General features: G+C 43.9%; 1 protein-coding gene across 2 annotated transcripts; it reads left to right on the top strand.

Annotated features, from left to right (window-relative positions):
• The first annotated feature begins 1,189 nt into the window (after positions 1-1,189).
• Positions 1,190-6,446, top strand: tekt3 (tektin 3). 2 transcript variants are annotated; one of them, XM_080475193.1, is made up of 9 exons: positions 1,190-1,300; positions 1,913-1,965; positions 2,138-2,712; positions 4,295-4,378; positions 4,453-4,523; positions 4,593-4,736; positions 4,843-5,065; positions 5,712-5,866; positions 5,992-6,446. In XM_080475193.1, exons 3-9 carry the CDS (start codon positions 2,143-2,145, stop codon positions 6,206-6,208), a joined length of 1,464 nt encoding a protein of 487 aa, XP_080331319.1. In that variant the 5' UTR covers positions 1,190-1,300; positions 1,913-1,965; positions 2,138-2,142; the 3' UTR covers positions 6,209-6,446. The 2 variants fall into 2 exon arrangements, with proteins under 2 accessions (XP_080331319.1, XP_080331320.1); XM_080475194.1 differs by lacking the exon at positions 1,190-1,300 and having other exon boundaries at positions 1,905-1,965.
• The last annotated feature ends 5,973 nt before the right edge of the window (positions 6,447-12,419 follow it).

Here is a 12,419-nt window from a genome sequence, read left to right as displayed (position 1 = left end):
CCTTATTGAGTTTCTATGCCAATGAGCAGCGCAGCCTTCACTTTAGTGTCACCGCTCTAAGTGGAGTGGACAGTCTGCGTGCTCCCTCAGACATTTTGACTATGCAGAAATTCACAACATACCCTCCTTGGCCACAAGGAGTATATATAGGCGCCTCCTAACATTTCCTTCACGTACTGAAGCCGGTGAGGAGACTGACAAGGAAGCACTTTTCCCAGCGGACCCTCGCAGCTCTCTCCCGGGGAGGAATTTCATACGAGGACGGGCTTTTCATACTTTTCTGGGTCGTATTTATAGCGGCTGAGGTCAGGGCGGCCACGGCATGCGGGGTGGCCTTCTTCAACCTGGCCATGTTAAGTGATGCTGCCGGGCAGAAGGCTGAAGGCCGAGGGGGCGGAGCCGCGAAGAGACGTTCCATTCTAAATCTACACCCACGTTTAGGACAATAGCAGCCCGAAAGCCAGCTGTAATGTCGAACGCAGAGCTTCCTCCTTCAAGTCACCACCAAGTCTATAGAAAACACACACACACACACTCATGGTGGCGGCTGCCATGCACGGAGCTCTGTCCATCGGTTGGGAATTTGCGTTTCGGTGATGACAGGGAGAGGTGGAGGCTTGAACATTCATTACACCTCGAAGGCAAACGTTGCTATTGTCCATCTACTGAGCATGTGCAGAAGAACAATTTACTAAGGCCGTGATAGTTTTCTTCCGTTTCCATGGAGACAAAGGAAGAGCAGTCTCAGAAAAGTTCCACCTTGGGAGCAGTTTTCCAAAAAGTTGCGCTTTAAGTGACTTTGAGCGCCATTATGTAAACGAACAGAGTTTTGCATTTTCACTTGAAAACAATGTCGTGTACTGCTGTGTGAATGTGTGAATGTGTGATTTTCTGTCTTCCTTGGCTTGAGTGTGGCTGGACAGAATAATTCATTCTGAAGTCAATCGTTTAAAAAAAAAAATCCCACGACCACTTTAAACTTATACGTAGAATTTTCTTTCAGGACCACTGAAGGTGGTTTTGCGTAGTTTCATTCACTCAACGGATTTCCTGCCTCTATTGTTGTGATTTCGTGTGATTTACTTTAATGACAGAGAGAGACGGGGCTGAGTAACGCCTGGCTACAGCTTTGCTTTTCCTCTGTAGTGGAAACCGGGCTATCATTTGTCCGGCCCTACCCCCTCAGAACAGATTAGTGTAAACGATCCTCATCGCCACTGGTAGGTAACACAACACAGATTATTATTCTGTGCTACAGGGGTTTGTGTGGACTCTTCCTGCCGAATGAATCATTGAACAGGTGAGTGTAATGCATACAGACAGCTCGAGTCTCTGGGTGACGGAGAGTGATCTGATGCTGCGCAGAGGCCGAATGAAGACAACGCTCAGATTGCTTTTATCCTTTGGTACAAATTTTGAGAGTAAATTACAAAACCTTTTTTTTTTTTTTTAACAAAAACATTGTTGGAAAGAGAACCAAACTTATTAGATACTTTAAATTCTATTTTTAAAAAGGTACCTCATGTTTGATGATTTGCAGGATCGAGGATTTTTTTTTAATCTTGTACTGACAATCTATCTACAGAGTAACTCTAGTTGTACTTGCAGAATGACAACAAGCGTAAAGATATGTAATGGCAACATAAGAAGAAGTACAAATATAATCATCTTGATGTGACTGAATCTACTCTGAAGTAAAAGCACCTGGTTGTCATTAATCTGAAGCTCCTCAGCGCAGTGTTGCAGTAGCCCATGGCAACTGCTTCTGTGTCAACAGAAATCTTGGACGAGGCCGGCTCCTACAGTACAGGACCGCGCACCACCATTGGCTGGCCAAATGAATGACTTGCAAACTCGTCTATCTATTATGCATGGCAGTATACCTTTAGTCTGTTCTTGTACTCATTCTCAGGTAAGCACAGCGCGACCAAGACACAGCTTGCTGGAGGATAAATCTTCATCTTGGTAAGACTCTTTTCATCACTCTGGGGTAGATTATTTCATCGATCAGATCCAATGAAGAAAAAAAAAACATGTTGAAATTATTACTGTACCTGTCTGAAAGTGTATTTCTCACATCTTGACATCACGTTTAAGACCGCGATGTGTAAGTATTCTCTCTCTTAATTGGATCCAGAAAAGATGGAGCTGATGGGATCAACTCTGACAGCCACTTACGCTCGGCCAAAAACCAGCCACTTCCTCCCTGCCATCTCCACCATGGCATCCAGCTACCGCAACACACAGCCTGCCTTGGCAATGAATTCCAGTGCCAATCTGTGGAGGACCAACAGCTATTACAAGAACAGCAGCGGTATCCTGGCCCCTTCTTCCATACAACGCGAGAACCTGGACCTGGTCCGAGCCAAGACCATGTTGTACCCCTCCAACAGGAGCATGCTGACCACACGCTACACCCCAGACGACTGGTACAAGTCCAACCACAGCAACTACAGGGAGTCCGAGTCATCCCGGAAGAGCGCGGAGCGGCTGAGGAAGGACACCATCCGGCTGATGCAGGACAAGGAGCAGCAGACCAGACGGAGCCAGGAGAACACCAGCAAGAACATCGGTGAGAGGCTCAACGACATCGTGTTCTGGAGGTCCGAGCTGAGCCACGAGACCGACAACATGGTGACGGAGATAGCAGCTCTCAACGAAGTCAAGAGGAGGCTGGAGAGAGCGCTGGCGGAGACCGAGGGACCTCTTCAGGTGAGCAGAGAGGGATGTTTGTCAGGTTTTTGAACATTTTGAACACGACTGTTGAGCGCGCTTGTTATCATGGTTATCATTCATGCATATCACGTCTCAGGGCGCGTCACAGTATCTGTGGTGAAACAGTTTTGACTAAGGTTTAGTTGTAGCAACAGTATCTGTCAAGTCCTTCCCAACATGCCGGCTGGGTCGGATTCTCATCCAGGTCACCTTACTGGCCCTCTTAGAGCACCAGTGGTCATCGGTGTCACCCAGAGTGAGTCAACATGATCTGGACGGACATTTGATGCGAGGGTAATATCATGTGGCGAGTGGCTTTGTTTGACACTTATTGAAGTAACTGTAACTGGAATACACCCCGAGGACATTGCAATGCACTGCATACATTCACATAAAGAGCTGGATGTTTTTGATGTGGGAGATGGGGGTATAAAAGGTGTAGACAATAAAAAAGATAGGTAGTATATACTACTTGGTGTGAGTTACATTAATCGGAGGTGACAGCTCTGCTTTTCTTGGATATTAAAATACTTCAGTTTTGATCTTTATGCAGGGGAGATCTGTTTTTCTCTGGTGCAGGTAAATAAATTTGGCAGAAGGGGAGAATACGTAGAACTGGACGGACTAAACTTTGACAAGAAATTGATCTTTGAGTGTGTCCCAGAAGGACTGAGAATCAAACACAGGCTTTGACCACTTCTTTGAAACGGCCATGTTTTCTTCTGTTTTGTACTTAACATGATGAAAATGTGAATATCCTTTGCTGGAATCAACAAGATAGTTTTTTGGTGCAGAGAGGAAATTGAAAGGAAACCTTTTATAAACCAAACTCATTCAACTGAGAGATGTTTCAATCAATAACTCTAATGTCAAAGGTAATGTAGAGTGAATACAATGGGTGGACAAGCACTCATGCTAATTGATTAACGTATAACAAGCCATGTGATTTGGGCCTTGTTTACACAAGTGAAAACAGAAACCTTATGTGGCGTTCCTGTTTCCATGACAACAGTGGCCGGAGCGACTGAAATAGCAACTTTTTGAAACAGTGCTAGTGTGCATGAGTAGTTCTTCCGCACATGCTTAGCCAATATACTTAGGACAATAACAACAATGGCGGCCATTACAATGTCAGCCAACAGCACCCACTACTGGCCCAACATGAAAATGTCATTGCCTTCTGGGTTTCTGCCATTTCCGTGTAAACAAACATTGTTTTCAAAACATTATCGCGTCATGCAGTGCGATTCATTTGTCAAATTCAAATTTATTTGCTGTACTATATTCAATACTGGACCAATATGTCCACCTCCACGTCGTTGTGCTTGTTTTGGGCTCAACTCTCCATTCAATCCCTCCGTGGTGACCGCAAGCAAGGAAATATGGAATCCAGCAGATCATGATTGTAACTCAATGGGTTCAGAAAAAGTGTTAACTACATGATTGAGCATGCAATATAGCACACTTTATTTCAGACTTTAGTAAATCACGCTCTTGGTTGGTGATTTTAACTCAACTCTCCACGAGAATTATGCCCGTTTGTTTGAGTCACAATCATTTTTTCTTTTTTTTCCAACAGGTTTCTCAAGAGTGTTTGTACCACAGAGAAAAGCGGATGTCCATCGATCTGGTCCACGACAACGTCGAGAAAGATCTCATTAAGGTGAGAGCAGGAGAATGTGCTGCGACACTGGCGTCAATAAATCAATGATCTTATCTTTTTACCTTTGTTGCAAGGAAGTTGAAGTTATCAAGTCATGTCAGGAAAGAATGAGGCGACATCTGGACAGAGCCATCGCTCAGCTCGCGTAAGTCTGGAAGGAAGAATGTTTATCTATTCGTTCAAACTTGATCTTTTATTTTGCCGGGTTTTTCAGGTCAAACCGAGCTGCTCAGCACGAGCTGGAAAGAGACATGAGCGACAAGGTGACGGCTCAGAGGATCGATGACAGGTGCCACCATCTGAGGAACACGTCAGATGGCATCGGCTATTACAGAGGGATCGACAGACTGGACCCTTCGTGAGTGTAGTTTCACTCAGGCACTGTTTACTCTTCACTCGATCACATATTCCGTTAAGTATTGAAGTCCACTGCCTGAACTTTGTCTTTCCTTTACCCCTCTCAGACTCTCAGTGCCCGACTCCTGGTCCAGGTTCACAGACGACAACATCTTACTCTCCCAGAGCGAACGTGCCGCGTCGCACAAGCTCAGAGACGAGATCGAGCTCTTGCTGAACACCACGTCCAACGAAATGTGGAACCAGTTCAGCAGCGTCAACGTGGCCTTCAGCAACCGCATCTCGGAAACTGCTGACACCAAAAACAGCCTGCAGACACACCTGGCGAAGGTCTAAACCTTAAGATGAAACATCCTCAATCATTTCACAAAGAAAAATATCGATTCAAAGTCTTCATGGCTTGACGCATGGCGTCAGCTTCCATCCACTCACTCGCTTTATTTAGTGGATAATCAAATTTGTCCTCTCAGCAGAAGAGATCACATGCTTGAACGATTATTTTTTTCTATTTTACCAAGTCAACAGTACGTAATGCTACATGTAGCCGCATCTGCAAAAAGATCGGTGTTGTCTCTTACCTGCAGCTTCAGACGACATTTATGATCTCTTTTGGATTATGTGCATGTTTACTGTAAAACGTCCCTCTCAACGGAGGCGAATGCTGTTTTGCTTTTGTTCATGTGCTATATTTAACATGGGGCCAATGCGTTTGGGTTACATGAAAAGGATTCTACTAATTCCACATTTGAAGACTAACACACTAACTGTCCGTGCAATGTGAGACACACCATCGTCAATAAATCTCTGAGGCCCTGTCGGCTCTGAGGAATAGTCATTTCATGGAATTGGATTACATCAGATGGGCTGGTACAAAGCGGGCCAGTGTTCCTTCTCTTTCCGACATGTTGTACAATGTTAGCTGTGCTGCTTACATTACAAGATGCATGTGTTAAAAGATTCTTCTTTTGTCGGTCAGACGCTGCAGGAAATCTTCCAAACTGAGATGCTGATTGAGTCTCTGAAGAAAGCCCTCAGAGACAAAGAATGTCCCCTGAAAGTCGCCCAAACCAGGCTGGAGGAAAGAACCCGCCGGCCCAACGTCGAGCTCTGCAGAGACAACCCACACCACAGGTAGCTGCAGAGCGACAGCCCTTCTTCCAGTGACCACTTATTACGAGCTTCAAGCATCCGTGTAGATATGTTGTTTTTACAGATATACATAGAAAATCAATGACTTGTCTTCATTGTCTGTCCAGACTTGTGAACGAGGTGAGAGAGATCGAGGACACCATTCATAAACTCCAGGAGAGGCTGATGGAAGCAGAAAACACTCTGCAGGCTCTGGTGAAGACCAAGATCACGCTGGAACATGACCTGTCCATCAAGGCAAACTCGCTCTTCCTGGACCAGGAGAAGTGCATGAGCATACGGAAGAGCTTTCCCAGCATGCCGCGTCTGGTGGGCTTCACCTAACGCTGCTAAAACATGGAACCTCTGATGAGCACCATTGTTTATGTTTTATTTGGTTTGGAGTGGTTTAAAACATTCCAAGTGAAAGCGCAAAGTTTCACGAAATGACAATTTTTTTGGAAAAATCCACGGCAGTATGGATATTAATATTCTTTATCTATTCATGCTTTCATGTCACATTAAATGACCTTTTATGTTGGAAACTTGTGTTTATTCATGTATTAAAAAGATTTGCTTAGCCAAAAATACTATCTAGATGTTATATGGTGCTTTTGTTTTTTTTCTTTTGGTGTATATCTGAACTTTACCCTTTTCAAAGACTTGTTGAAGGGAAGAGAGTGCTTGAAATGGAAACAGTAAGTCCCGGCATTCAACCATTATCGATGTAGCTTCGGAATGCTTACAGTAAATGATTCGCCTTCTTCAACTGTTAGTTGCCATAATTCTTTGACTCTGAAGAGTCTTTATACTACAGTACAAAACCAAAGTACAAAGAATCCATCACCACCTGTGACAGAAACTCCAATCTGATTATAAATCCTAAAGCAAATAATAAAAAATTTACAGGACGACGATTTCTCAATCATCCGTCTTCAAAAGCTGTTCCACTGTATTACTCATCACCTCACCCAGAGGAGGAGCTGGGAAAACAACGTGTAAAGCTCACACACACCCATCTCATAACACTGAAGCCCCGTATCATTAACTTCCCACACCCACACCCCCACCCCTTCCCTACCGATACCCCCACCCCTCTGCTGCCGTCTTCCAGAAGCAAGTGGACTCAAGGATCAGTTTTATGTTGTTGATTTAGCCAACACCTTCCAGAGACGAAGCAACTAGGAGTCATAACACTCTGGAGGAAACATTGTTGTTATTGTCTATCTACTGAGCATGCGCAGATGAACTATTTCCTACAGTTGTGGTGCACATGAGCCAGAGCAGAGCACTTACAAGTTGGGAGCCGTTACCAGAAACTTGTGTGTTCAGTGGCTCCAAGCACCGTAGTGGTGTAAGCAGACGGCCAAAATGCAACAGAAGTTGAGCATTTTCAATTTAAACTATTTCTGTGTTAATAGGTCCTAAGATGAAAGATTATGTCAGAGGATGGATCAAAGGAAAAAAAGGGGCTAAATTACACAAGGTATATACAAAACTATTCTCTCATCTTTATGATTTTCAAATATCCCCAAGAAGAATGTGCAGTTTCTATCTTAAAATCAACCAATGTCTGACTGTGGGTGAAGATGAAACTGGAGCCAGACACAAAACCGCCGACAAGGTAATCAGGCATAATAAATGCAACATTGAATGTAAGCAGTAAAAAAAAGAAATGAGTTGGGATCTATTAAGACGGATGACTCCAATAAAAATCCTTTTAATGGCTGCGAAGCAAAAGTAAAAGCACGAACATCCCTCATGCACTGTAAGAAGAGAGTAGTTTCAGTGTTCGGATTCCTGACTGTAGGGAGGAGTGGTCTTTAAAGATAAAAACAGTGTGTGTGTGTGTGTGTGTGTGTGTGTGTGTGTGTGTGTGTGTGTGTGTGTGTGTGTGTGTGTGTGTGTGTGTGTGTGTGTGTGTGTGTGTGTGTGTGTGTGTGTGTGTGTGTGTGTGTAACTTGCACTTTGAGTTATGTGTAATGTCTTACATCTTTATAAATCTCGTCACCTTGAAATCACGCACACTGACAGATAGCAAAGACTTGAGGGTTTTCCTCGTTTTTTGTTGCCCCCCCCCCCCCCCTTCCTCCTCGTTACAACTCCAACCAGTGGAATGAAACTCCACTCTCATGGGCAAGTTTGAGGTTATGGTTCTGTTTCTGGATGGGACACAAATAGGTTTTCCTATTTGACCTCCTCTCCCGCCCCCGTACACGGGGAATGTACTCTGGAATTCACCCCACAGTCCAAACATATTGGCAGTTTATTTTTAACAGCAGATCTTGTTATAGATGCCTCGCGCGCCGTGTTATTTTATGTTTCTGGCATACCACCGCGGCATATTGAGGAGCCGATCGAAGAACACTTGAGAACAGAGTCGGTCGCTGTGGGTTTTTTTCACTACGGCAGATTTGAACTCGGCGGTCCTCTGTTAAACAATTTACATGATTTATTACATTAAATCAGCACATGTAGGTGCTGAATGGTGGAGTAGTGGGAAGTTCTCACTGTGAGGAAGTCCCTGGTACTTCACAGAATCCTCCCCACAACCCAAAGTGAGACAAACGGTAATGGAAGATGGAGGAATGGTGGTGTTCGTGTTTGTAAATTGTCTATATTATTATAGTCTCTGTGTTAGGGATCCAGACCCACAGAACCCTGAGCGCTCAGATCTTTTTGTACACAGATATTAAGTGCTTTCTTTATCACAGATTCAGTGACTTATATCATGGAAAGTACAGAGAAACCCTCTTTCCTTCAAAAGAAAACAACTAATTTGTCCTTCTCGTGGGCAAAAACAACAACAAAAAAGAAATAAACATAAAGAATATATTGGAGGCAAGGAAAAGTCGAAGGAGGAAGTCAGTCAGGCTCACACAGTTTGAAATACTCCACTTTAAACAATGTTATTCAATAAAGCTTAGAGTTTGGGCTGGCTCCACTGCCCCAGACCATTTTCTAGTTAAGCTGCTGTAGGTTTAAGCTTATAAAGATACCATGTCTCAAGGCAGAGGCTCTGTGTTGCCACGACACACCATCTCAGACTGGAAAGTACTCCCAACAAGTTTTATGGCGGCGAATTACTTCACGGCAGTATAACTGAGCTATTAGAACTTCTTTAACACACTGCACTCCAATCTCTACATTTACGTATATGTCTCTCTCTCTTCTTTGGCTGTACGGTGTGCCACATTTATGACTTCATCTAAACTACTACAGAGTTTTAAAACTCAGCATTCACGGAAATCCAGCTCTTCCTGCGGCTTTTGGATCGGAGCCAAGGCTCTCGGTTTTCTCTCATGGATATTTGTCTGCTCCATCATCGGGCTTGTGATGTTTGTCTATTAATAAAAGCTGGGATGAAACAAGAAAAACAAAAAGTGAGCAGGGACCGGTTGAGTAATGGCTGTAGGAAGCTCAAGCTGCTACGAGCTCAAAGGAAGCTGGAGACACACTGATAAGACTCCGAAGGCCTCTTGTGGGTTTCCATCCCAACTGCCATCGTCATGTAACGTGAGTCTGTGGCCGTCTGCTCGACAAATCTTTACCTTTCTCAAACTTTGAGACTTTCAGTCATCTTTATCTCCCCCCAGCATTCTGCACGCAACCGCTCCTGCAAGGAGGACGGTGCGATAAGCCCAGAGAGAACCAACAGCTGAACAGAGTTCAGGGATCAAGACGTTTTTGAGCGGCCGTGAAGCCAACTTTAGTCCTACGTGGCATTCGCACTATTGAGTGGATTTCTGGAACGATCCATAACATTGATCTCTGAACGCGCTGCTTCGCATTTTGGATGGAGAGACGACTGGGTGGCAGCAGGAGTACACAGAGGTCAAGACACAGCGGTGCAGTCTTTTCTTATGAATCATGGTGGGCTGATGATGATGATGATGATGATGATGATAACAACGATAAAGATGCCCTCTTGAAGACACTTTTTATTACATTTTTCAGTGCTTATCAAAGATTAAATAAATTTTATACGGATTACAAGTCATGTTTACACAACAACCCTTTCAAGTGAAAACGGAAAACCTTCGTCATGTTTCGGGGTCCGTTGACATCATATATATTATTTCACTCATGATAAACTCAAGAAAATGTTTGGAATCGCTGGTACAGACGGTAGAAACGCTGCTACTGAACATGCACAGCCATACTAAATAGTGTCATGACTCCCAGTCCATATTCTGCTGGAACTTGGTAGTTTCCTAGTTGAGTCACCTGTAACAGCAATCCAACGTCTGTCCTTATGAATGTCCCTATGGACAACCAACAGCACCCACTAATGGGCCCAACATGAAAACGTCATCATTTTCAGCGTTTCTGCCTTTTCCAAGTAAACAGACATTGTTTTTAAAACTTTGAAAAACACAAATTATATATATATATATTTTTTTATCTATGCTCAAACACATTTTCTGCTCTCTCATGCTTGATGTTCTGCAATTTCCACTCAGAAATCAGAATGATGCAAGATAACATGTGAATGATGTGCGTGCGATTTCAGAACCATCAGCTGATGCCTCTCAGACCTTCAAACCTTCAATCGAAGCTCTCAAAATACAGTCATGCAAACACCCGGCGGTGATGATTACAAGTCTGCAGCGACCACGTTGACACAGGAGTAACAGGCCTTATGATGGCGCACTCACCGAGGCATGACATTGATTCATTTGTTCACCACAAAAAGCTGGATGATCTGAACTGCCGGGAGTCGGGTGGGCTTGAAGGTACGAGGCTCTGTTTGCCTCTTTGTTGCCGTCTGTCTCTGTCTCTGTCTCCGCTGATTAAATTGTGATGACAAGTCAGGGGTTGTGAGAAGCTCAAAAATTAGCTGCACACAAACAAACAGGCTGCGGCTGCTCTCAGCACTCTTCCAGTTCTTTGTCTTTCTCTCACATCAGATTCCTGCCTGGATATCCACCCAATCCCTTTTGATCATAGCGTGAATCACCGTTAAAGAACAGTTCATGTATTACCTCACCGGAAAGTCAAAGTTTGCAGTATGCATTTGTTAGTGTTTTAAGTTGTAGTGGTCTTTCAAAGCAAATACAATAAAGGCTGCTTCACCCTGTTTGACGTTCATCCAGCAAACTCGCAGTAAACGTCTTTATAAGGATCTGAGGGATCCGGGTGCGTCATAACAGGGAGGTGAAAAAAAGGACACTTAAATGAAGTAGAGCAAAAGTCATAATTAAAAAAATCTATTATAAAAAATCGGTATAAACGTTCACTTCTGGACTGATTTTGGCCCACAATCCTTATGTTTGACACCCCTGATTCAATCAGTGCACTTATTTGATAAATAGCGGTGACCAAACCCATCTTGTATGATATCACGTTGAACATTTCCCATAAGCATGTGCTTAAAGCACTGACTAGTACAAAGGAAATGCACATTTACACAGGTGGAGAAAAGCTACGAGGCGACTTCACCTGGGCGGAACAATAGAACGTGAACGTACACTGAGAGGTCACAGCTGAGCGACAGTTGCCACAACCTCACGTCATCGGTGACGCAGGCAGATCCTCAGATGGATCCACCGTCTCAAAGACAAAGTAAGCTCCGTTCCTTCATCTCAGCTGATGTGTTTGGACATAAGCCAAGATGAACAATTTAATGCAATAAAGTGAAACGAAGGAGCTTCAATGTCAACAAGAGGAGCATTGTTCTGGGTAAAAGTCCCTCTTTTGTGTTGTCCATTTCCACATTTTCCAGTCTCTGGAATTGTGATTTGATCCTGCATCTCTTCTTGTCTTTGGGCAGAACGTTTCAAGTCGTTTTTTTTGTGTTTTCATTTCAGAAAAGTTTTGCACTTACACGTAAATGGTAAAAATGCTGAAAATGCGGTAGGTGCGTGTTGAGCCACAATTTGTTACTGTTGGTAGTTTTTGTTATGAAATCATACAAACATGCGTGCAGAGAACAATACACTGTAAACATGAACAATGGGAGTACACAGACATTCATATGGACAGACGACCAAGTTGGATTGTTATCACGATGACTAAAACTACCAAGTCCCAGGAGAATATGGACTGGGAGTCATGACACCCTGGAGGTGAACACTGTTGCTAATATCCATCTACTTGAACATGTGCAGTAGCAGCGTTTTCTGCTACACGGAGACGGAGCCAGAGCATTTTCGATATGTTCAGCTTTGAATCTGTTGTCAAAAAGCTGCATTTTCGGAGGCTCAGAGCACCAATGTCGTGGAAATAGACACCGAGGACCCACTGCAAGTTTTGGGTTTTCACTTTGAAAACGTTGTGTAAGACGGGCCCTCAGTGGAGGTGGACCTGTCGCCGTTGGTCGTGAGATCCGTTTACCAATTACAATCATCTTGAATGATCCGTTATTTTTTTTTACTCAAACAAACCATCGATCTTATTGGCCACATCTGCTTTAACGCTCTCCCCCATGTCGGTATGAGGATGGGGTTACCGTAACCCAATCGTGTCTACTCTCCAGATTCATGCCTCTTGGCTGAGCTCCTATCTATGGTTCTGGAATCCACTCCGACTGTCTGTTGCACTACGGTGGCGATAA

This window comes from Lipophrys pholis (genome assembly GCF_963383615.2).
Source record: "Lipophrys pholis genome assembly, chromosome: 1".
NCBI classification, from domain to species: domain Eukaryota; kingdom Metazoa; phylum Chordata; class Actinopteri; order Blenniiformes; family Blenniidae; genus Lipophrys; species Lipophrys pholis.
Note: the sequence above shows the minus strand (reverse complement) of the source record. Positions and strands in the feature narration are given on the sequence as shown.

Bases quoted from the DNA above. Each gene is read 5' to 3' on its own strand.
- tekt3 (XM_080475193.1), top strand. From the start codon at position 2,143: ATGGAGCTGATGGGATCAACTCTGACAGCCACTTACGCTCGGCCAAAA. The intron at 4,379-4,452 runs GTGAGAGCAGGA...CTTTGTTGCAAG, and splicing joins TCGAGAAAGATCTCATTAAG to GAAGTTGAAGTTATCAAGTC. The intron at 5,066-5,711 runs GTCTAAACCTTA...TTTGTCGGTCAG, and splicing joins TGCAGACACACCTGGCGAAG to ACGCTGCAGGAAATCTTCCA.